Below are 24,503 nucleotides of genomic sequence, written 5' to 3'. Positions count from 1 at the left end.
GGGGCAGCCCTGCACTGCAGCAGGGGTTCCACAGTGGGGGCTCCACACTCTGGCCCCATGCTGCATCAGGGGATTCAGTCCCACCCTGTGCGTGGTTGGGCTCTGGTCCTGTGCTCACACATCCTCCCATGCTGTGTGGGGGAAGAGGAGTGAATCCAGAGTCCCCACCGTGTGTTACTCTAAATCAGTTTATATGCTGTGAGTGGCATGCATGCCAGGGGTTGCCAGCCCCTATGTTAGACTGCAGTCAGAATGCCCCTTGCCCCATTTGCAAACTGCTTCTGGGTGAGGAAGCTGTGGAGCTAGAAACTCTGCTCATTATGTTTTCCTTAGGGAAACTGCAGAGCTAGTTGTACTCTGACCCCTCTCTCATATCTCTGAGTGCATCTCCCTCAGGTGTTCTGTCTCCTGGTTTTACCTCTCATGGGGTTGAATTTTGCAGTTCTGCCACTTCTAGTTCATTCCCTGGCTATAGTATCCTGTTTATCAGTGGTGCATGGCTTATGCCCTGGATTTCTTCTCCTTGGGAGGATGTGGCTAGTGGTGTGCGTACAGTGACCACAATATCTTCTTACAGCCAAAGTATTGTTTGTATTAGCATCAGGAACAAATTGAGAGAGAGAGAGAAAGAGAGGGGGAGAGAAAAGAAAAAAGATTTTGAATCAGTCTAAACCCATGTCTCTTACCTATAGATCAGCCTGCTGTCTCAATTAGCTCTTCCTGAGTTTGCTTTTCTGATAACTCCACACTCCTGAGAGAGAGAGAGAGAGTCCGTCCCTTTTAAATAGCCATGCTCAGTTCCTGTGCTCAGCTTTTGTAAATTGGATGGAACTGGGTGGTAGAAATTTCACAGCTAACAGTTCAATCACTGTCTCTTGTCACCCTTTGGTAAATATTTGTGTTCTTTATTGTGAACTATTATGTCCTTCATGCTTTCTTTTCCTTACAGCCTTTCCATTTGACATTAAGCAGTATAGTCATACAGTAAACATTCCCAAAGCCAAGTCATTATATGGTACTGATGAAGTGATATAGGAGATCTATTTCTATTGCATGCTTGTACTTAACCTCATCTATACTAGGGCTGTTACTCTTTTAATGCTTGTGGTGAACCTGCAGGTGCTGGAGCTTACTGGTAGGGGCTTACCAGTATAGTTAACCATAGCAGATGGATGATGTGGGAGGTGCTTGGAGTGGCCTGGGTCCCTGTCCGTGGCCTCCCCAGCCACCCCATCGGTTACCTAATTAAACCTACCAGTTAAGCAATTAAAGGGGATTTTACATCCCTGATCTACACTAGCTCATAAACAATTTACCCTGATGTGAATCAGGCTCACTTTTTGTTTAGCCTTGAGACTTTGTGATCTATCTGCAAAGTTACCTAAAGACCTTGAGGGTTGAAGCATAGTTTGTCTGAGGAGTGCATTTCAGTCAGTTAAGGAGGAATAAATGTTACTAATAAAGTATAACTATCTGCTACAGACAAGACTGTGGTTCAAATTTGAAGATTTTTTTTCTGTGACCATGGGAACTAGAAGCTTGATTTAAGTGGGGACTGGGGGAAGAGGAGAACACAAGCACAAACATGCAGAAATTTAAAAGTAATCTTCAACTATGTAGTTACATTGTTCACAAGACCCCTTGTAGGCAGACTGCTTAGGGTCATAGAGATCTACAAAGACTAATGTACCATATAAAGGGTTATTTATGTACTGGTTCTGCATGGTTTATGCCTCAAGTTGAGCAGTGTATTAGTGATAGAAGACCTAGAACTATAAACCATTGCTTCTGCTATTTTCAGAGTGTAACTATGATGTTATCTGGAGGGCATAGGTACAAATGTGCTGCTATAATTACTGAATAACTTGGAAGGAGTAAATTAGAAATGTCATGATGATTTTTGTTTACCAGAATACATAGTAATTCCTCTGACGATAATCATGTAATTGCTGTGTAAAGAAATATTATTGATTTTTTTTTCCTGAGATCAGCAGACTTTATGTAGTTGGTAAACTGTTAAATGTAATGTATATCCAGTAGTGAAATGTAATGTATATCCAGTATCTCTATATCTTATTTTCGTGTAGGAAGGAATGCAAGTTTGTTCATAACTTTCGGTCAGAGCATAACCTGAGCGTCTTAAAAATACATGGGCTGGAAAACTTAAATGATGATGAGTTGTGTCAGCTCCTGCTTCAGAACGATTCTTCACTCTTACCTGAGGTGAGTACTCCTGTAGCACTGTATTACCCCTTTTACAATTAGTATTGTGAAAAGAAGGAATAATGGTATTGGCTAGAATCAGGTATGGCAATGGCAAATACTATAGTGAAGAGGGCAATGTAGGTATGTAGGCCCTTATCCTGCAACACTTGAGATTGTAATTAACTTTATTACTGGAAGTAATTTCACTGAATTAAAATCACGCATATGCAAAAGTGCTTGCAAGATCAGGGTCTTGCTTTGTACACATTTACTTTATAGCTCTAGTGTTGCACTTCATCACTGACCTGCAACACCTCTGCTGTTTTGAAGTGCATATAGCGACCAGACAGAAGTATGCTGACTGAGTTTTATTGGAAGTTGTGTCTGGAATGTTAGAGATGTTCAGATTAAGACTGAAGTGCATTAGTAGAGCTTGGTAGTAGAAACTAGTTTTGGATGAGAGCTAGATTAATTCAGAATAAAAAATAAATCCAAGACACATGGGATTATTAGTAGCTTTCAAGAAAAGATACACACACATTTAACAGTTCTTGAATCTTTAAAAAAGGTTCTAATGTATTTATATGGTGATTTTTTGTATTGATTTTCTAAAAGAACAGAAAGGTTTAAGTATTTAATAATCCATAATAAAAACATGTAGTGTTGAGTGTTACCTTTCTAGAAGGATTAACAATAGAGAAACGTAAATGGTCTCAATTTGCATGACTAGAATCTACAAGGAAATTTAAAGTCAATCTGTTTTCTTAAAACACTACAGGTGAGAAATCAAGCATAGCAAAATTAGCAACTTAGAGGTGAGCTTTCTACAGCAAAATCAGTTCAACCTTGCTGAATGCATGCGATTTAGAGTAAAATTCCATTTGCTGTCATCAAAGTGGGCCTGAATGTGTTTGATGTAGATCTTTTGTCTGTTTTAAAAGACCATACTAAACCAAGGGTGCTCAGCCTACAAACTGTGGGCTGTACACAGGCCACCAGAACATTTAAAAAGCTTGTGACCTGCTGCAGCGTGATACACTAATAGCCGATTCATTAGCTTTTCGTCATGTTTACGTCATTTTAGTTTGCACAAGTGTCTAAATAGTCAATACTGTATATATAAACAACCTGTCTAAACACACATGAAACAAACTGAACTTAAAAGATAAACCATTGAATGTGACCTTATATCTTACTTAAATATGTATAATCTGTTTGGCCCACACGAGCTTGTGCTTAGGTTTATTCAGTAAAAATGGCTGGAAGCTGGCTTTCCCGTGTTAATAAGATCTTTTTCCTTTCTTCCTACTGCTGTAATAAGTTGGGCCACACTGTTCTAAGTATTAGCATTGGTGCAGAAAATCCCTTCCAATTTCTTTATGCCTGTTTCTTGTTTTGTGCATATGTGAAGGATGAAGTGCTCAGAATATACTTCTTGCACTTTTTCCCCTGTTTCCCAGGTATGCATGCACTATAACAAAGGTGATGGACCCTATGGGTCTTGTACCTTCAAGAAGATCTGCACCAAACTTCATATCTGCCAGTACTACTTGCAGGGAGAATGCAGATTTGGCAGCAGCTGCAAACGATCACATGACATTTTAAATCTGGAGTGCTATGAAAAACTGGAGAGACGGGGAATGAGCCCAAACTTGATTGCCAAACTGCCTTCTATCTTCAGGAACATGTATGATATCAAAAATGGCACCACTTCACAGTGCAAAGGTAAAACATTTTCTCCTTTTCAAAACATTAAGGAAGGGGCTGACCTAGCGAGCATGCCCTGAGCACAGATCTCTGCTAAATAAGGGAAAATGAAATTGTGATTTAGCTCTAGTTCTTATTAGTGACCTTTTCTCCCAGGACACTAGGTAGGGTTGCTACTTTGGTTGGATGTATTTCTGGAGGATTCATCACATGACATGATCTTTAATTCCTTAAGAAACGAGGTCAGTCCTGGAAGGTTGGCAATGCTACCCACTGGGGAAGTTCCAATATGTCTCTTTATGAACATCATCCAAGTCAGTTTTCGAGGCATAGATAGGTTTCTGAAGGATGGGGAAAAATTGTCATGATGCAAGAGCCTTTGATTCAGGAGCAGACTGCTAGAAAATTAGGAATGGAAGAGATCTCAGGAAGTCATATATTCCAGATGTGTTCAACCATATCACAAATTTTTACATGTTCCAGGGACCAAACACAAAATAGCCCCAAACCCGCCCCTCTATCTCAGGCTTAACCCCTTGCAGTCCCAAATTGCTGCCATCACCCTGCATGCCACCCCAGGTGACTCGCTGGAGCCACGTCACTGGAGACCTGAGAGCTGTGCCGCCCTGAGCTGCACCCAGCCTCAAGAGCTGCATGGCTGCATTTTAAAAATGTCACTGCAGATGGTTCTGTGGGCTGGATTAAAAGGCTACGCAGACTGGATTCTGGCCCATGGGCCACGTGTTGGACACCCCATTCTAGTCCAACTCCCTGCTCAAAACAGGAGCAACCACAGCTAATTTATCTCAGCCAGGGATTTGTCAAGCCAGGCCTTAAGAAGAATGATCTTCTCTGGGGATTAAGGACCATCACAAATCTCACCGCTTTCCCATCCAAGTACACGGAAGATTACTTTGTCCTTTTCTAACATAAACATAGAGTTAACAGGTATAGTTATAGTAAACAAAATACATACAATACAAATACTACGAAATTGCTGATGGAAATAAGGGGATTCCCAGGGTCCTTTCAAAAAGGAGCCCCGTCTGGATGAGCTGTGCGGCACTGAGCCATGGCACTTTCAAAGTGCTGCGGCTGGCAGCATGCTAAAGAGGCGCTGAATATGTATTTCAGCACCTCATTAGTAATCTTTGAAATGGGCTAGTGTAGCCATGTAGCCACAGTTCCAGAACAAGACAGTCCATTGCATATGCTTCTCTCTCCGGGGAGAGCACAAGAGAATAAAGAGCACATGACTGGTGTGTAGTCACATTGCCCAGTGCTTTATGGACAGTGCTCAAATACCATGTTGATGACTGTAGTATTAAAATCTCTATACAATAGAAAAGTAGGATTTTGGAAATGGGAAGAAAGGGATTCTTATAGTTTTGGTGGACATGTGTGGAGCAGAGGGAGAACACCTTAAGGGGAGGCATAATTGTTTTTTGTGAGATTATAAATAGCTTTCCACATTGCTGCATCCAGGGTGACTGACATGAGAAGCCATGGAAAGCAGTGTCCTAATTACTTGTAACAGCTATAATGTTTTCTCTTCCATTTCAATTTAGCCTAGTTTAAAAATTTATCAGAGGACTGCAGAATAGAAAAACAATGTGAATCTGCCCTCTGATTTCCTAGCTCTCTTGTGTACCTTTGTAACCGTAATAGTTTTAAACCATAGACTCCATATTAAAATATGGGCAGGTGAATGAATAGGTGTATGGGATAGCCACATTACTTCTGTGTATTGAAACAATAACGCTGTTACTCCATAGTACTGGATGAGCTGATAATGATCTCTTTCTTAGTAAGCCAAACAAGTCTGATTCCTGATATTGTGCAGCTGGACTGACTAAATCTGGTGGCTGGAGAAGGGGAGTAGGAGGCAAGCTTCTGGCGTTCTGTTTCCAGATGTGCCATTGCTTCTCTGTATAACTTGGGTTAAGTCATTTAACATCTCCCTGCCTTCATGTCAGTATCTGTTTTGATTTGGTTCTTATATTGTATTGTTACAATACTCCTAAAAAATGAATTCAGGGAACTAAATAGAGATTCAGAGGTGGTGGACATAGCTAAGATTTAGTTATGGGTATTTTTCGTTAGTCATAGACAGTAAATAAAAATTCACCACTTGGGATCTTCCTTGACTCTCACCCAAAATACCCCTGACTAAATCTCTACTTCTGAGGCCCTGCTGGTCTGGGGAGCCCCTGCTGAGGTAGGGGCCCTGCACCAGTGCTGGACCACTGCACAGACACTCAGTGTCAACACTCAGGACTTCTGCTTGTGCAGTCCCTGGAGCCAGCTGCCAGGTAGCCATGGAGTCAGCTGAACCAGCCACTGCAGAAGTCACAGGGGTAGGGAAAGATCATGGAATATGTGACTTTCATGGCCTCTGTAAAAGAATTACAGCCTTAGTCACAGGTGAGGCTATTTCAATTATGTCTATATGGGAATCCTTATGTTAGGTGTTACTTACATGCTAAGGAACTAAAAATGTAGGCTAGTCCCTAATTTGGACCAATCTGTATCACACAAGAAAAAAACAGGCTTATGTAGTACAGGTTGTACCTCCCTTATCCAGCATGCTCTGGACTTGACAGGTCCAGAGCAAGAGAATTTGATGGATAAGGGATAGCACAGGGCTGTACTCGGGCACCAGCCTCCCTCCCCTGGGGCTATGGCCCCAGTCCAGATGTCCAGGGGCTGCCACAGGGCTCCAGCCAGCCCCTGTCTCCCTCCTTTCCCCAGTCCAGGGCTGGTAGGGGTTCCAACTCCCACCCACAGCAGCTTCCTGGCCCTTGCTGCTGCTGCAGGGCAAATAGGGACTTGGGCTTGGGCCTTGTGCTGCTGCGGGGCAGCCAGGGGCCCCAACTCCCAGCTCCAGCTGTTGAGAGGCTCCGATTCCCAGCCCTGCAGCAGCATTCTGTCCCTTGCTGCTGTAGGGCAAGCAGGGGCTCAGGGTCCCGGCGCCATGGTGCAGGTGGGGCTCTAACTCCTGGTTCCCGTTGGGGAACTCTGGTTCCTGAAACACAACAGCCTCCTGCCCATGAGGCAGGATGTGATGCTGGCTCCCAGCCCGGCTGGGACTCTCAGCTGGCAACATCTGTGATCATTCCTAAAGACAGATGTTGCTGGGCGAGAGAGTACTGCATTTGAGAGGTGCAACCTGTAGGACTAAAAGCTGGTACAAAACGAAAAAGGCTTTAGTTTTGTTATGAAGTGTAAAGATCCACCTATGCTATAAAATTTAAGTTTGCTGTGACTTTGCTTATGTGTGTCTATGTGCCTACATTTATTTTTGTAGTTTGCGGTGGGGAGGCTTCAACTTGAGCGTTCTCTGAATTGGATCAGAGTTGCGTAGTGACAAAGCCTCTTCTTTTGGCTTTTCTAACTATAAGTATATTTTTAAGAGAACATGTTCAAACTAAACAAATACAAGCTGTTTAAAAGGAACAATTCTGTTTGTCCCTTTGTAGAAAGAAGAGACAGTTTAGGTCAAGTATCTCTGAATACAAACAGTAATGAAGAAATGGACGAGATCTGCTTGTACTACATCAGAAAAAGTTGTAGCTTTCAAAGTAAGTAATCCTGATACTATCCAGTCATATTAATTTTTCTTTTATTTTAGTGGGTCTGGTGTTTTTTGTTTTTGCTTACTCCTCAGATATTCTTATGGTATATCCTGTATGATGATTTTAGTCAGTAAAGAGGGCTGGAAGCTGGCATCTTACCTTCTTAAGATCTTTTTTCCTTTCTTCCCACTGTCCCTAGTCTGTACACTTTGCCTGCAAAAGGCTGAAATAGCACTGCTCCATAAGTTTGTGACCCTTCTTCCTTTGCTATCTATGCAGCCCTCATTTGGTTTCTAATATCAATCTTTTTTTATTTCTTCACTTATGCTTAATACAGGAAGGAATTCTGAGAACATCAACTTGGGCAATCCCATATAGATTCTCTTTCTAGTTCCTTAAAGTTGCCTTGTTTTCTGTTTGTGTCACTGTTACAGCTTGCTGTCTGTGAAAATTCCTCTACCTTCTGCCATATACCCTTTCTTTTGTTGTATTGCTTGTTCTGGTTCATTTAATCCTCATGGCTTGTGTAATTACTTAACTAAGTTTAGTACTTTTCTGATCACAGGTGATGTTGGCGATAGTCTTAATTTATTACTAGACTTCAGATTTAGTGGTAATCAGACCTACCTAATATATACCTGAGAGTTCTGAAATCCTTAAGTATGAAGTGTTATAAGAAGTACACTGAAATTTTTCAAGGGGATAAGGCAATACTCTGTGCTTTATTAAGAATACAATGTAGGCATTAAAATTAGCATATACTTTTATGCTCTCTCACACAGAGTAAGAAAGGTTCTGCAGCTGGCTCTTACAGTTACCTGTCCTTAGCTTTGCATAGTCAGCTTCACGGATTAGATGAAGCTGCACATGTGGGGGGGTGGGGACTGGGGTCTCTGTCAAATGTGTTTATACCTTTGATGATTTTACAGAAAATGGCTATGCACTCCTTTTTTATAGTAATAAGTTCCCCTGCAAGTTCATGGGGCCTTGCTGTGTCACACTGCAGTCATTCATCGCAAAGTAGTTAAGGTTGCCCCCCATCAGCATTATTTTGTGCTGTTGCAGCATAGTTTTTATTTTATTTATTTTATTGGCTTTAGTCTTATTTATTTTTGGAGGCATGTATTCCTTTATTTTAGGGCTTTCAGTCTGCTCTTGTTCATATATCCAGATGACTCAGAATGTTTGGTTGGCACCTTTTGAATTTTCATTTTCTTCTTGGCTATTTTGTATATTTGGTGCCTTTATTTTTTGTTAGCGTGCCATGCGTTTGTTTACAGAACTTTAAATACTTTCAAAAGCAAGTCTTTTTGCAGAACAAAAATTTCTTATAGCATGAACAGAGCTGAACAAAAGCTAAACAAACCTTTAGTAAAACAGTTCACTTTGTTAGGCTTCTGGGCCTACATAGTCTCATTAAATTTTTAAAACTACAGCTCCAGAGTATTGATAGGTGACAAATATTGTATCAGTAGTTCAGAAAAGATGCTGGGGTGATGTGTGGAATTATGGGCTAATAATACATTTGTACTTGACAACCTGGTTGAAATGAAAATTTAAGAATAGGTGACCCTACACTGTTGGCACAGAAAAACTGTCACGGCTTCTAGGTATAAAAGAGATCCCCTCTGAGAATATTTTGAAGAAATTTGTTCAATGGGTAAAAAAGGAAAACATGTCAAGTGTAAGTAGTGCAGGATGATGATGCAGGGCCTAGTTGCAAGAACGAAACACCAAAAGGAAAACTGCTTATTGGGAGAAAATGTGGCTGAAGGTGTGGATATGTCTGAAGAAGAATGTGGATCAAATTTTAAGTGCATCATTCTTCAGGATCTTGCTATGCCTTTTAGTATGAATGATTTTTAACAAGTAAATTCCCAAGCTGTGCTACGTTAGATGTTGCTAGGAAAAAAAAATAGTTTAGGTAATCCTCATGGCTTGTTTAATTAGTTAACTACGTGTAGATTTCTCAATGGACAACGAGTTGGCAAATTAAAGTTGAAGTGTTAATAAATGAAAGCTAACGCATGTTGGAAGGAAAACTTTCAAACTAGTACAGGTTGAACCTGACTAGTCCAGCACTCTATTGTCTGGCAACATTGGTAATCCAGCATGATTTTAGTTAGCCGGATGACCACTTATCATGGGTGTGGCCAAGTGTCCTGTGGTCGCATTAAGTTTATTTACAGCCATCAATCCTAACTCAGTGTTCTGTGCTGTTACAGTCATACCACGAGAGATGCCCATTCGGGCTACGAGAATTCAAGCTTATGAGCAGCTTGATTAAGGACCACTACTTTGCCTTATGAGGCATTTACTTGAGTTTACAAGTGCCTCAGCAGGACGTGGACACCCTGCAGCTGGAGAAAGTCAGCCATCCTGGCCCCGCTGCTGCCGCTCGCTCCTCGGGCGGCTAGGGGGCCACCTCCGCCCGCCCTGCACAGCTGTGCCTCGGGTGCCGCTCGCCACCTGGCAGTGGTTTCCTGCAGCCCCCACCCCAGCCTTTACCTGGGGCTGGTCTGGTGTCCGCCTCGGCGCTGCAGCAGCTGGCAGCCACTCCCAGGCACTCCTGGGAGACGTGGCTGCTGGGCGCACAGTCCATCCTGGCCCTGCCCCTGCCACTCACTCCGTGGGCAGCTAGGGGGCTGCTGCGACCTGCTCTGCGTAGCTGTGCCCTCTGCCAAGTAAGCGTAAGTGGGTGTAAATTTTGGGGCTCAGGAACGCATACAATTTTTTCCCATTGAAATTACTGGTAATTACATTTTCGACTTACAAGAATTCGCCCTAAGAGGAGTTTTTCAGGAATGAATTACCCTCGTAAGGCAGGGGAAGATTGTGTTTAGCTGTAATTTACCCCTAAATGGTACATCTGATGAAGGGGTTCTTTGCCCACAACAGCTTATGCTCCAAAATATCTGTTAGTCTATAAGGTGCCACAGGACTTCTTGTTTTACACCTAAATGTCTTCTAAGAGCTCAGTAAGCTGTGGAAGTGTTAGTAATGCTGCTAGACAGCATTGACCTCCTGTGGTCTAGCAGATTCTCTCGTCTGGCCCTGGTTGGATCACTGAAGGTGCCAGATTAGAGAGGCTCAACCTGTAGTATACTTTTCAGTGTTCTAAATGAAGTGTGTTAGCTCCATGTAGGAACCTGGGTGTCATTGTAGGGAACTCAGTGTTGATCTTTGGCTGATAAAGCAAACCATGTTAGGATGGAATGGAGAATAACATTATAATGCCTCCTCAATTGTGTGGCCTCGTCTGGAATACTGTGTGTGGTACTAGCCACCCCATCTACAAAAGGTACAGCAGAGTCGAGGGGACTCTGAGAAAGGCAATGAGGGTGATCAAGGGCACGGGGAAACCTTCATCAAGATTGAAGATTGTTGCCTTTTCCTGAAGAGGGGAGATAACAGTACATAAAGTGAACAGACAGCATAGAGTAGTGTTAGTGTGGCCTAGAGAAGGTAGCTTGAGAGCTTGTGTTTTCCCTGTCACATAAACAATAACAAAGAGATTTTTAGTCAAATTTTGAAATGGTAAAACCAATCAAAGGAAATTATTTTTCTGCCTAATGTGTAATTACATTGTGAAACTTGTTGCTGCAGAAAGTCGTTGAGGCCAGGAATTGAGTAAGATTCAAAAAGGAACTGGACGTTTATACAGATAACAAGAGTATCCAGTCTTGACATGATTAATGCTAATACCTTTTGGAAGAGGTATTAAACCTCATGTTTCCGGGCTGACAGCAGTCTCCATATCTCATTCTAATGTCTAGTATGTGTGGTAGCAGAAGAAACGTATTATCCCACATCTGTCTACTGCACCTTCCCGTAAAGCAGTAATACAGGCCGCTGTCAGAGCATACCACACTGATCATGAAGATATTCTTGCTCCCTTCTCAGTACTTGTTTCTTAAAGGCTGAGCTGTTGTCTGACCTGAGTATCCTCCAACTAGCAAGGATAAAATATCCCTGGCAGTTGCCTGCGAGTAGTTGCATTTTCTTCCTCCCTTTTCACTTTCCTTCTGGCCGTCTTCTCCTTTCATCCTTTTCCCTGCGCATGGCCTCAGCCTGCTGCCTTTCTGATGCCTTCTTTCCTAATTTGTGCTGTGTGTTTTCTTTGATGTCAGCCGCTAGTCAAGGTCCTCTGCCTGTTGCTCCAGGAAGAAGAACAGCTTCAACTTTATGGATAAACTTTTTATTTTGTCTTCATTCTTTCCTGTGGAAGCGTCTTATGTTAACTCAGCAGCTGTTGATAACTACACGGAGTTCTGCCTCAGTCACAAAATGTCTATATTGTCAAGAGGGACAGTGGTGTCTGTCAAGCTATTCTGCAGTGGTGTGAGTGTGGTCTGGGGCATGGTATTAAACTAGGCACAAACCACAGACTAGTTGTGAGTTCTGTAAATTTCACCAATTAATTATCAAATGTGAATGCATTAGGCAGTAATATGGAGTCACAGATAGGACTACGCAAGGCAAATTTCTGTCTTGCTGCCCAGGTGAGCTTATTTTATGTAAAAATCACAAGAATATTGACCTTACTCTCAGTCTAAAACACCTACTCTAGATCAGTTTCACATTAGTAATCAAATCAGTGAAGCTTGTAGCTAATTCTCTGATAATTTATCTAAAACTTATTAACTAGGGAAAGGAAATAAGAAAATAATTTACAAGATTAAAGCAGGTAAAAACGCAAATACCCAAAGGAAATCAAATCTTAGGTTCTGAAAGGTAATAGAAGCTGCTTGTAATATTTAAGCTCTGTGTGTTAGTTAGGGCTAACCTGGGGTGGCCAACACGTAGCCCGAGGGCCAGAATCCAGCTGGCGGAGCCTTTTAATCCAGCCCATGGAAGTGGCCACAGTGTGATTTTGAAAGCTGGCTGGGTGGCTCTGAGCTGCATGTGGTTCTTTAAGGAGTCATTTGTGGCTCTGGATGCTGCTGCCATTGACTCCTCCTAGAACTCAATTTAATTGGCTTAATGGCCACCAGGAGGGATCTGACTGTTAAATCAATTAAATTGAGTCCCGTTGCTTCAGCTTATCAGGGCAGAGGGTTGCATGCTATACAATGGGGAAGGGAGTAGAAGGGCTGGGGGGAGTCGTGCAGCTGTGGTGAGGAGCTGGCAGCCCAGCAAAGGTGCAGCAGTGGGGTGGCAGTGCCTGGAGCTCCTCTGTGAGGTAAGTTAATCCTAGGTTTGGGGGTCAATACTAGGGGTGGGATGTGGGCAGTTTGGGGCTGAGAAGGTTTAAACCTGGGGATGGGTGAGGTTGGGGCTGGGAGGGGTTAAACTTGAGGGGGGGCAGGTTTGGGGATCTTTTGTGTTTGGCCCTTGGAACACGTAAAAAAAAATTGCCATGTGGCCCCTGAAGAAAAATGGTTGGTCACCCTTGGGCTAACCCAAGCTAAGCAGTTGGGAATCATTTGCTTATGTTTAGAAATCTTGACCTCCTGAAACTTAAATAGTATAGAGATACCATTTCTTTTGTTAGGGACTTTTACTACTCTTCTCTCCTGCCTTCCCTTCCCGCCCCCCCCCCCCCCCCCCCCCCCCCCCCCCCCCCGCCCGACCTCTGGAATTTCAAGCTGGTGGGATGAGTTCATGTTTGCATCTCCTCTCTTTGAGGTTAGGGGAGGAATGCAGTTAACAGAGTTTTGTTTGATGTTTACCAATGGATCGCTTGGTTTCAGTGAGCCGCCTTGGTAGGCAAGTTCTAACACCTACTGTAGAAAGTCAGCATTTTACATTGATTGAATATTTTTTCTCTTTGACTTACACAGAGGATTGCAACACAAATTAATATTATCTTATAAAATCCGTACCCCATGTTATAAGTGAGCTTAATATATACAGCAGCTTACAATTATTTCATAAAGTCTAGCCACTAAACACACTTTTTAAAACTAATACCTATTTTAAGAACACTAATACAGAGTCCATCATGGTATTTGTCAGAATTTGGTCGACATCTATGGGCCTTAGCATGTGCTGGCACCTGGTCTACCATCATCACAGTGGCAAAGAAGACCAGACTGTTTGAACAGCATTGGGAGTAACAGATATTAGCTCTGGGAATCTAAATGGGTCTCTCAAAGGCCTTGTTAATAAGACCATCAGTGTAATCTATTCAGCTGGGAAAAAATGGATTCCATTGTAGGGGTCTGAGTTCATAGCAAACAAATGACCATATAGGTTTAGAGCAAACACACATGCAAGCCCATCAACACAATTACATCCTTAATAATAGTCTTCAAACACAAGCAGAGAATGCAATGGAAATGTAACTTAAACTATACTGTGAGGGCAGAAGAGGGAGTCCCTCTTGGTCACAGCTGAATCACTTTGGCTAGCCAGCATATGGAAGCTTGTTTGGAAAGTCCATCCCATATCTAGTCAGTGGATGCACACTTTCTATTGGTGTATGCCTCACACTTCCACAAGTATTAGATTCCAATACACATACCCCAGAAAAATCATCATGTGTTAGACCGTAGTACTAATGCGGCTTCATTTCACTTTTGCTTTTTTAGATAAGTGTATCAGAGTTCATTTTCACTTGCCGTATAGATGGCAGGTCTTGGATGGTGCCCAGTGGAAGGACTTGAAGGATATGGAAAAAATTGAAAAGGCATATTGTGACCCCAGTAATAGCAGGTATAAACTGTTAGTAATTTACTAATGTTTGGCATTTTCCCTCTGAGTGTGAAATATTGAGCTAGCTCCTTATCTGGTATAAATTGACACAGCTCCATTAAAGCCAGTGCCTAAACAGATTCATTTTAGTTAGTGAAGGCAATGAGCATAGAAAATCTGTACCAGCTGTTGTATCTGGCTCCTTGGGATCCATCCTGGGCATTTATAGGTTATGCTGTAGACCTGATTTTGCCAACTTGCTTTTTTTTGCTCTGCACTGTTGCACAAATGGATTATTTACAAAGCAGATGGTGGGAAAACTTTTGATTGAAAACAATTCAGACTAAAATATTTTTGAAAATTTTCCTGCTTTGACTAGCTCTTGCCTTGATTCAGGCCTATCTTTATGATAGAGTGCTTCTCCTTTACCATTGTTGTATCATCTTAGGTAGCACACAGGTCTTTTTATTTCAGCAAGGAGTCCTGGCAGGTAGGAGATGTGGTAAGAATAGAGCTGAGGAAGAGAGAGACAGCTGCGGCGCCTAAGTAGCAATTATGAAGGTGGAAGTAACTTCAGAAAGCTTTGGAATTGTTATGGTAGTGCAAAGAAGATATTGGAGGAGACACATACAAATATGCAAATATGTAGCACAATGTACTGAAATTTGTATATGGGCCACATCCGTAAAAAGTGCTGTCATTCCTCCTACTGTGTTTGCATGGTCTCAGCTTCTAATGGTTGATGGCCTGAAAAAAGAACAGTGGCAACAGTCAAGAGATGCTCTTGCGTCTGTACTGATGATGAACTTTTGGATGAAACCATTGAAGTTCTGTTTCCCAGTGTGCATGTCTATGGCTAGTGGCCACTAAGCACTGGAAGTGGTAAAGAGGGAATTAGAGCCCCTGATGAACAGAGCTGTTGGTTAGCTGTTCCTTATGCTGGTTCAGAAGTTATTCAGAGCCTGGTTTAAGTTATAAGTAAAAATTAGTTTTGAGGTTCTCCATTAATTCACGTCACAAAAAACAATGAGTGATCAACAGTCTTCTGTTTCTGCTTTAGAGGGATCAAAAGGCAAGCGGTGTTCCAAGTAAGAATTTAAGAAATTTACAGATATGTATGTGAAGTTTACACATGCCTATTTTATGTCTGACTCAAGAACCACTGTGTTCTCTTAAATTATGATTTTATATGGACTTACAATATTATGTCTTCAACTTTGGCACCATCAGGGCAGTGGGAGGAGTAAATAGCGATTGTTATAAGAATCGTATCTTTGCACTCCACTTGTGGAGGCCCTTGTATTTCTTTGACACCCCGTGTAATATTTGGTATTATTTTTATGGATCTCAGACTCAGAAGTTGTGAGTATGGTCAAACGATTGTTAAATTTTGTTTTGTTTTCAAACTCTTTGGTCCTCACACAGGTTTTCATACAGCAGTGCTGGCAGTGGCTTGCAGACTGTAAATTTTCAGAACATGACCTATGGCTCCACCAAAGTTAGGCGCCTCTCCACAGCATCATCTGTGACCAAACCCCCTCACTTCATTCTTACAACAGATTGGCTCTGGTACTGGAAGGACGAATATGGTGTGTGGTGTGAATATGGAACAGAAGTAAGTTTGTACATGAAAGGCAGCTCCCCAGTACTATTGCACTAAATCTGTGGAAACTACTGGAAGCTCCATGGGCTGTCTTTTTTATTTTAATAGTCTATCAGTCAGGTTTGGGCTCAGAGGATTAGTAATGGACTATGGAGAGTTTCACTTTTAGGTTCAGTGGCTCGAATACAGGAGCAGTCAGTAGTGACGAAAGTTTTATTACCAATTGACATCTGTTCTGTGCATTGTCTGAAATGGGTGACAAGTATTCCCACCTGTTTTCATTGCTTGAAATTTAACCTTCACCTTTCTGCAGTATGTCTTGACGTTCCAAATTCGGCAGCACTCTTCCCCTTCATGTTCTCATCTCCATCTAAGCAGTTGGAAAAGATTTCTCTGTCTGCTTGGTGGTGGATGGGCCCTTATTTTAAAGGCCAGTAGTACGCAGGCCTTTGCAGGCTACAGTCGCCATCGAACAAATATGCTACACTTTCTCATTTTAAGAAGATTAAGAAAAATCCTTCTTCTTTGGTGTGACCTGGCAGGATGAAGACCATGCTGCCTCTACTGTATGCAGCAGTGATCTGGAAAATGCTTATCTTGCAAAAGGGTCTCCAATATTGCAGTTCAAAGCTGGGAGACATGAATATGAACTTGACTTTAAAGGTATGTTGGGTGTTTGTTTCTTACTCTGATATGTTGTGTAAACTATGTTACTAAGGAGAAGTTAGGATGCTAATCTTTCTTGGTGATCAGAGGGAAAAGGGCAGCCATTAGAGGTCTCAGTACCAGAGCCAGCCACCCTGAATAAACTCATGTGTCTATTTGCGTAGAACCTGTCTTTTAGGTATTCTTTTTAAAAAAAAAAAAAAAAAAAAAAAAGCCTGCACCACAAAACTCAGCTGACTTCGTAAAAAGTTGCATTGTTCTTTGACACAAACTCTGAGAGTGTAATGGAAGAATCTGTAAACCTGCTTCCAACCTCCTTTTACTAACAGGTTCATAGCTAGAAGAAGACTACTTCAGTTAATATTGCTTCCCTTACCTGCTACTAAAGAAGCCTGAGAACTTGCTCAGTCTTTTCTTCCCTGTGGATATCTCATTCTGATTGTGGCAAATGATGAGCTTTAAGGAAAAGACTGCAAACCAGAATTGAGGGAACCTGAAAACTGGTTTAAGAGAAGAAAGTATTTTTAAAAATAAATTTTATTTATTTATTTATTTATTTATTGTAAATCTTAAATGCTGCTTACCTACAGCTCCCACCACTGCTTAAATTATTGTTAAGTAGGCTTGGCACTGTTTAATCTCTTCCATCTGTCTTTTTGTCTGTTTCACATCCCAAATGTCATTTTACAGCAAGTCAGCCATTGGGCTTAAATAAGAGGTGGGTGTGGAGGGGGTGGTTTCTGTGTTTTTAAACCATTTCCTGGTTGAACATAGGTTTGGCATAGGTTCCAGGCAGTCATTACCTCATGCTTTAGCAGAAGGTTATTGTGTAACAAAATAATAAATGTCCAACTATCCAGGTATATGTTGGGAAACTAATACAGCAGGGGACAGACTGTCCAATAAATTCTTGGATTGCATTGCAGACAACTTTGTATTCCAAAAGGTTGAAAAAGCTACTGGGAGAAAGCTGTTATTTAATTTTAACAAATAGGGAGGAAATTATTGAGAATTTGAAAGTGGAAGGATACTTGGGTGAAAGTAATCTTGAAATCATAGAGTTCACAGTTCTAAGGAAGGGTAGAAGGGAAAACAGTACAATAGAGATAATGGATTTCAGGAAGGCAGATTTTGGTAAATTCAGACAGCTGGTAGGTAAGGTCCCATGGGAAGCTAAACTGAGGGGAAAAACGGCTGAGGAGAGGTGGCAGTTTTTCAAAGGGACATTATTAAGGGCCCAAAAGCAAGCTATCCCGCTGCGTAGGAAAGATAGAAAACATGGCAAAAGACTGCCTTGGCTTAACCAGGAGATCGTGCATGATCTCAAAATAAAAAAGGAATCATATAAGAAATGGAAACTAGGACAAATTACAAAGGATGAATATAGGCAAACAACACGAGCATGCAGGAGCAAGATTAGAAAGGCTAAGGCACAAAATGAGCTCAAACTAGCTACAAGCATAAAGGGAAACAAGAAGGCTTTTTACAAATACATTGGTAACAAGAGGAAGACCAAGGAGAGGATAGGGCCATTGATCAGTGAGGAGGGAGAAACAGTAACAGGAAATTTGGAAATGGCAGAGATGTTTAATGATTTCTTTGTTTCGGTCTTCACTGAGAAATCTGAAGGAATGCCTGACATAGAGAATGCTGGTGAAAAAGGGGTAGGTTTAGAAGTTGAAATAAGAAAAGAACAAATTAAAATTTACTTAGAAAAATTAGATGTCTGCAAATCACCAGGGCCTGATGAAGTGCATCCTGGAATCCTCAAGGAGGTGATAGAAGAGGTATCTGAGCCTTTAACAATCATTTTTGGAAAATCGTGGGAGACGGGATTGATTCCAGAAGACTGGAAAAGGGCAAATATAGTACCCATTTATAAAAAGGGGAACAAGAATAACCCGGGAAACTACAGGCCAGTCAGCTTAACTTCTGTGCCAGGAAAGATAATGGAGCAGGTAATTAAAGAAATCGTCTGCAAGCATTTGGAAGGTGGTACGGTGACAGAGAACAGCCAGTATGGTTTTGTTAAAAACAGATCATGTCAAACCAATCTAATAGCTTTCTTTGATAGAATAACGAGCCTTGTGGATAAGGGAGAAGCGGTGGATGTGGTATACCTAGACTTCAGTAAAGCATTTGACATGGTCTCACATAATATACTTATCAATAAACTGCGCAAATACAACTTAGATGGGGCTACTATGAGGTGGGTGAACAACTGGCTGGATAACCGTACCCAGAGAGTAGTTATTAATGGTTTTCAATCCTGCTGGAAAAGTATAACTAGTGGGTTTCTGTGGGGGTCTGTTTTAGGACTGGTTCTGTTCAATATCTTCATTAACGATTTAGATATTGACATAGAAAGTGCACTTATTAAGTTTGCAGATGATACCAAGCTGGGAGGGGTTGCAACTGCTTTGGAGGATAGGGTCATAATTCAAAAGGATCTGGATAAACTGGAGAAATGGGCTGAGGTAAACAGGATGAAGTTTAATAAGGACAAATGCAAAGTACTCCACTTAAGAAGGAACAATCAGTGTCACACATACAGAATGGGAAAGGACTGCCTAGGAATGAGTACAGCAGAAAGGGATCTAGCGGTTATAGTAGACCACAAGCTAAATATGAGTCAACAGTGTGATGCTGTTGCAAAAAAAGCAAACATGATTCTAGGATGCATTAACAGGTGTGTTGTGAACAAGACACGAGAAGTCATTCTCCCGCTCTTCTCTGCACTGGTTAGGCCTCAGCTGGAGTATTGTGTCCAGTTCTGGGCACTGCAGTTCAGGAAGGATGTGGAGAAATTGGAGAGGGTCCAGAGGAGAGCAACGAGAATGATCAGAGGTTTAGAGAACATGACATATGAAGAAAGGCTGAAAGAATTGGGCTTGTTTAGCTTGGAAAAGAGAAGATTGAGGGGGGACATGATAGGGGTTTTCAGGTATCTAAAAGGCTGTCATAAGGCAGAGGGAGGGAACTTTTTCTTCCATGCCTCTGAGGATAGAACAAGAGGCAAAGGACTTAAATTGCAGCAGGGGAGGTTCAGGTTGGACATTAGGAAAAAGTTCCTAACTGTCAGGGTGATCAAACACTGGAACGAATTGCCAAGGGAGGTGGTAGAATCTCCATCACTGGAGATATTTAAGGAGAGGTTACATAGATGGCTTTCAGGGATGGTCTAGAAAGTGCTTGGTCCTGCCATGAGGTCAGGGGGCTGGACTCAATGGCCTCTCAGGGTCCCTTCCAGTCCTACTCTTCTGTGATTCTGTGATCTCTTCAGTATTCTCCATTAATCTAGTTTGAGGTTTGAGAAGAGTCTTAAATTCTCCAGGCCAGATTGTGTATCTGTTGCAGGGCACAGGACAGAAGCTGTGGCTTCATGCCACATCTGCATCTCCAGGATTCCGGTTTGTTCCAGAGGCTAGCATGACATCCATTGTAAATTGGAACAGTACCAATACCTGCCCTCACTTAAGGTAGCCACCAATGGGCAGCTCTGGAATCCAAAAGAGCTGGAGTGTAGGCTACTAGGACAGTGGCCAGACCATGGCTCTATCTGTCTGAGAAGGATAAAATAGTGTGTTAACAATGTCAGGACTTAAGCACCACTTCCAAGGTGACCATATATGCAAACTTTAAGTAAGACCACTAATTATCCTCTTTTATGAGAATTTAATCCCCTTCTCATGTGTTTCCCAGACTTGCTGTCTCTACACCTGAAGAAGCACAAACAACCTGGACTGATCACTCAGATTCACTATTACTAGTCTTGCATTTCTGCTACCACTGATTTCTACTTACAAAAACAGGCAGCAGGGAAACATGAACTTCCTTTCTGGAAGTTGTGATGGAAGTCATCTGTTAGGCTGTAAAGCAGGGTAGAGGTCCCATCCTGCTCTGAAGAGAGTATGAAGTCCTACCTACATCACTTTCTGAGATTTGGCTTTTTTATGGGCACTTTAATTCAGTAACCTTCACTCTGAGTTGACTCCACAAGCTTAACAATTTTTTGGGATTTTCTTTATAGAATCTCTTTCTCTTTCTGGCTCCCTGAATGAGAGAGTCCATTCCCTTTTAAAACCTGGTTGGAGAGGGTTACATCCATTTGTGGGTATGAACTGGTCACGGTTACATTACTGGGTCAGATAGGGTATAGACTCCTGATAAGAGGATAACTCTGGAAAAATCTGTGTAGTAAAGTAGGCACCACAGGACAAGTTTATCGCTGTGCTGGCCATGGCTTACATGACCCTTAAGAGTGTCAGCTAGGGCTTGGTTTGGCCCCGATATGGTCTAAGGTCGACCTCACACCTGTTCTAACTTGAGCCCGTGGTAATGAGGAGGGCAGAATTGCTGGATTATAAATTCCCCAGCCTCATTGTTTCTATCCCTGACATGCTGTCTTTCTCTTCCTGGATTGCCTCCTGCTCTAGGAAAGGTGTGCACATGGGGGAAGATGGAGTTGGCTGTCTGGTCATACAGCTCTGTTAGTTCTGCGTCTTGCATCACCAAAAAAATTCACTTGCGTTTCCCATTCTGATCAGGAAGTTGAAGGCTGCAGTTGTAAGCCAAATAAATAAATAGAATTTTGATCAGAATGGGAAACACAACTGAAACTTTCATCTTAAAATAAATAAAAAATGGGGAACGATGATCTCACCCTTTCTAAAAGTCACTGTATTGGTGGAGAACATGATGCAGAATGGGAGCTGTTTTCCTTTAAAATAATTTGTTACAAAGCATCTTCAAATTCTGGAACCCTCTCCTGTATCCAAAATCCCTCCCAGAGACCAGACCCCTCACACACTCCTGCAGCCCAGCTACCCGCCAGTGCTCACATCCCATAACCACTCCTGCACCCCAATCCTCTGCCCCAGCCTGGTGAAAGTGACAGAGGGAGGAGTGAGTGGGGGGCAGGACTCCAAAGGGGAGGGGCAGGTGTGTGGCCTCAGTAAAGGGGACTGTCATGGAGTGGGGAGGGGAGTGTGAGAGAGTCAGGCTGGATGTGTGTGTGTGACAGGCAGAGCAGCTCACTGGGGCTAAGGACGACCCCCTGGGGCTGTAACCTAAGCTGGCAGGTAACACCTCTGACCTGAACAAAGAGCAGGGAGGAGCCGAGCTGGGTTTTGAATTGGAGGCAGTAGTTGGTAGCAGGGGAGAGAGAGGGAAGGCAGGCAGGCTGGGCTGAGGGGAAGCTAGACCCCAGATGGAGCACCCTTTGGGCTCCTTTCCCCAGGATGGGTTGGAATGACTGTCTCTGCCTGCTGTACTGACACCTCTGTACTGAGCTGTGCCTCTGTTGACTAATAAACTCTCTGTTTTACCTGCTGAGTGAGAGTCACTCCTGCCTGCGGAGGGGGTGCAGTGCTTGGGGACCCCTGAGCCCCATTACACCGGCAGCTGCATGGGATGCACTGCACCCCATGGATGGGCTTCCAGCAGTGACTGACTGAATAAAGTAGAAGGAAGGAGACTCACAATAGCCAGGGGTGCTGGAGGCAGAACAAAGCGATTTTTGGGAGCCAGGTGGCGCTGCAGCTTCGGCTAGTGAGTTGGCACGCTGGTGGGGACGTCAGGGAGATGGATTACACACGACTCCTGACGGCAGACCTTGTGGGGCTGTGCAGAGAGAGGGGCCTGACTGTGGGGAAGGCGACCAAGGGCCCAGCTGATTGGCCAACTGGAAGAGAATGACCAATCCGGGGGGTCAGATCCTGTCCCAGCAGGAAGCAGCTGTTCACCCCCTGGGAGCGGTTTGGGTTCTCAGGCAGAAGTGGGGCTGGATTTCGTCAGACAAACGTGGTGCCCATGAGGTCACACTCAGCTAGCAGTGCTCCATCCCAGACAGAGTCCCCTGTGGCAGAGCTGCAACGGCTGGAGCTTGAGGTGCGATTAAAGGAATTGGAAGCCCAGGAACGGGAGAGACAGTGGGAGCATGAGCGCCAGCAACAAGAGAGACAGTGGGAGGAGAGAGAACAAGAGCGGGAGCATGAGCAGACCATGGCGGAGATGAGACGCGAAGATGCCCTGGCTGCGGTGAGCGGGGAGAGGGCCAGGAGGCCCGGGATGGCCAGTCACATTGAGATGCACGTGCTGGCCCAGTGTGAGGACCTGGGGGACCTGGATGGATTCTTTACCTCCTTTGAGCAAGCCTGCGAGTTGCACAAGGTTCCCCCAGCCTAATGTCTCCTGCAGCTCACCCCCTTGCTGGATCAGAAGGCTGCAGCGGTGCTCAACCAGCTGGAGGGGCTGCAGCCCGGGGACTATGGACGGGTCAAACATGCCCTGCTGCATAAGTTTGGGCTGACCCCTAAGATATACAGGAAGAAGTTCCAGGAGGCACAGAAGAGGCCAGAGGAGATCTATGTAGACCTGGCCTCCCACCTGATGCAGTACTAGCACAAGTGGGTGTTTGGGAAGGGACCCCAGACCTTCGAGGGCCTGGTCAAGCTGATGGTCCTGGAATGGTTCTATGGAGCCTGCCCTCCTGACCTGAGGACTCACTCAGTGCGGGGAAGCTGGTGGATGAGTTCACAGACAGCCGGCCCAGGTTTGAAAGAGAACCCCCGGGGGGCAGGGAATTCTGAAGAGAAAAGGAGTCCCTAAGAGAACGGTTCCTGGCTGTACAACAGAGGGGATCACCTATGGGGCAAACCCAGGAAAGAGGTGCCAGCCATCCATCTTCCAGAGGGCCAGCCAGGGTCTGGGCGGAGCAGCTGGCCTGAGGGACACAACAAGATCTGGGCTGTTATCGCTGTGGGTGGAAGGGGCATAGACAGGCCCAGTGCCCCAAGTTCACAGACAGAATAAGCAGGCCAGAGGCTCCTGGGATCAGCTGGGTGGAGTCCCAGCAACCAGAGGGGGTGGCGGCCTGGGCAGGTAGGGCTGACAGTGTGTCCTCAGCTTGGAATGAGTTGGTTCCACAGACTATCTCCTTGGGGGGCCCAAATGCACTGGGCTCAGTTTACAGAGTGGGGGCGGGGCTGCCTCTGTGGAGCGAGTGCCTCATACCCCTCAAGGTGGATGGGAAGAAGGCCACAGGGTTCTGGGACATGGGCGTGGATGTGACGCTGGCCCGGCCCAGGTTGGTGGCACCGGACTGGATGATGCCCAATTCCTACCTGACTGTAACGGGAATTGACAGGACCCCTTTCAAGGTGCCCACAGCAAGGGTACACCTGAAGTGGAGGTGTAAGGAAGGCCCCAAGGAGGTGGGTATGCACAGCCATTTGCCTGCTGATATAGTAATGGGGGCCTGATCTGGAGCACTGGCCAGGTGAACGTCCTCAGGCCCTGGTCTTGACCTGCCGCCGAAGGAGGCGGGTTGCTCTCCCCAGGTTCGGGGATGGATACCCAGCTGAAGCCACAGAGGCCACAGGGGCCTACCTTGGGAGGCAGAGGGCCCCCATAAGCCGGGTCTCACAGGCCGGTGGTCCTGGAGCCAGGCAGGGAGGGGGAAGTGTCTTCTGCCCCTGCCCTGGCTGAGGAATTCCAGGCGGAGCTGCAGAGAGATCCCTCCTTGGCAGGAGGGGAGGGAACTGGCCAGGCTCAGCCCCACCCCACCACTGGGGGATGGCTGCAGGAAGAGATTCCTGTGGAAGAAGGGATTCCTGTACTGGGAATGGGTTCCCATGTGCAAAGTGGAGCCATGGGAGGTCCAGAAGCAACTGGTGGTTCCCCAAAAGTATGGGCACAGGCTGCTGTAACTACCCCATAATGTCCCACTCGGAGGACACCAGAGGATCCAGTGTACCAGGAAGAGGTTGCTATGATGCGATGGAGTTGGGGGTGTGTTTGTGAGAGTCAGGCTGGATGTGTGTGTGACAGGCAGAGCAGCTCACTGTGGCTAAGGATGACCCCCTACAGCTGTAACCTAAGCTGCCAGGTAACACCTCTGTCCCTGAACAAAGAGTAGGAAGGAGCCGAGTTGGGTTTTGAATTGGAGGAGGCAGTTGGTAGCAGGGGAGACAGAGGAAAGGCAGCCAGCCTGGGCTGAGGGGAAGCTAGACTCCAGATGGGGCACCACTTGGGCTCCTCTCCCCAGCATGGATTGGAATGACTGTCTCTGCCAGCTGTATTGACACCTCTGTACTGAGCTGTGCTTCTGT

The 24,503-nt window shown here is 44.3% G+C and overlaps 1 protein-coding gene across 1 annotated transcript in view; it reads left to right on the top strand.

Moving 5' to 3' along the window:
* Positions 1-24,503, top strand: part of LOC142019997 (protein mono-ADP-ribosyltransferase PARP12-like) — a 46,761-nt gene that overhangs the window by 11,690 nt on the left and 10,568 nt on the right. Inside the window, exons 2-7 of the mRNA XM_075007497.1 lie at positions 2,088-2,223; positions 3,666-3,930; positions 7,392-7,493; positions 14,021-14,144; positions 15,549-15,738; positions 16,269-16,389. Coding sequence (XP_074863598.1) covers positions 2,088-2,223; positions 3,666-3,930; positions 7,392-7,493; positions 14,021-14,144; positions 15,549-15,738; positions 16,269-16,389 — 938 coding nt within the window. The remainder of the gene's footprint in view (positions 1-2,087; positions 2,224-3,665; positions 3,931-7,391; positions 7,494-14,020; positions 14,145-15,548; positions 15,739-16,268; positions 16,390-24,503) is intronic.

The sequence above is a fragment of the Carettochelys insculpta genome, chromosome 1 (genome assembly GCF_033958435.1).
Source record: "Carettochelys insculpta isolate YL-2023 chromosome 1, ASM3395843v1, whole genome shotgun sequence".
NCBI lineage: Eukaryota > Metazoa > Chordata > Testudines > Carettochelyidae > Carettochelys > Carettochelys insculpta.
The sequence above is the reverse complement of the archived record's forward strand: the minus strand, read 5'-3'. Positions and strand labels throughout refer to the sequence as shown.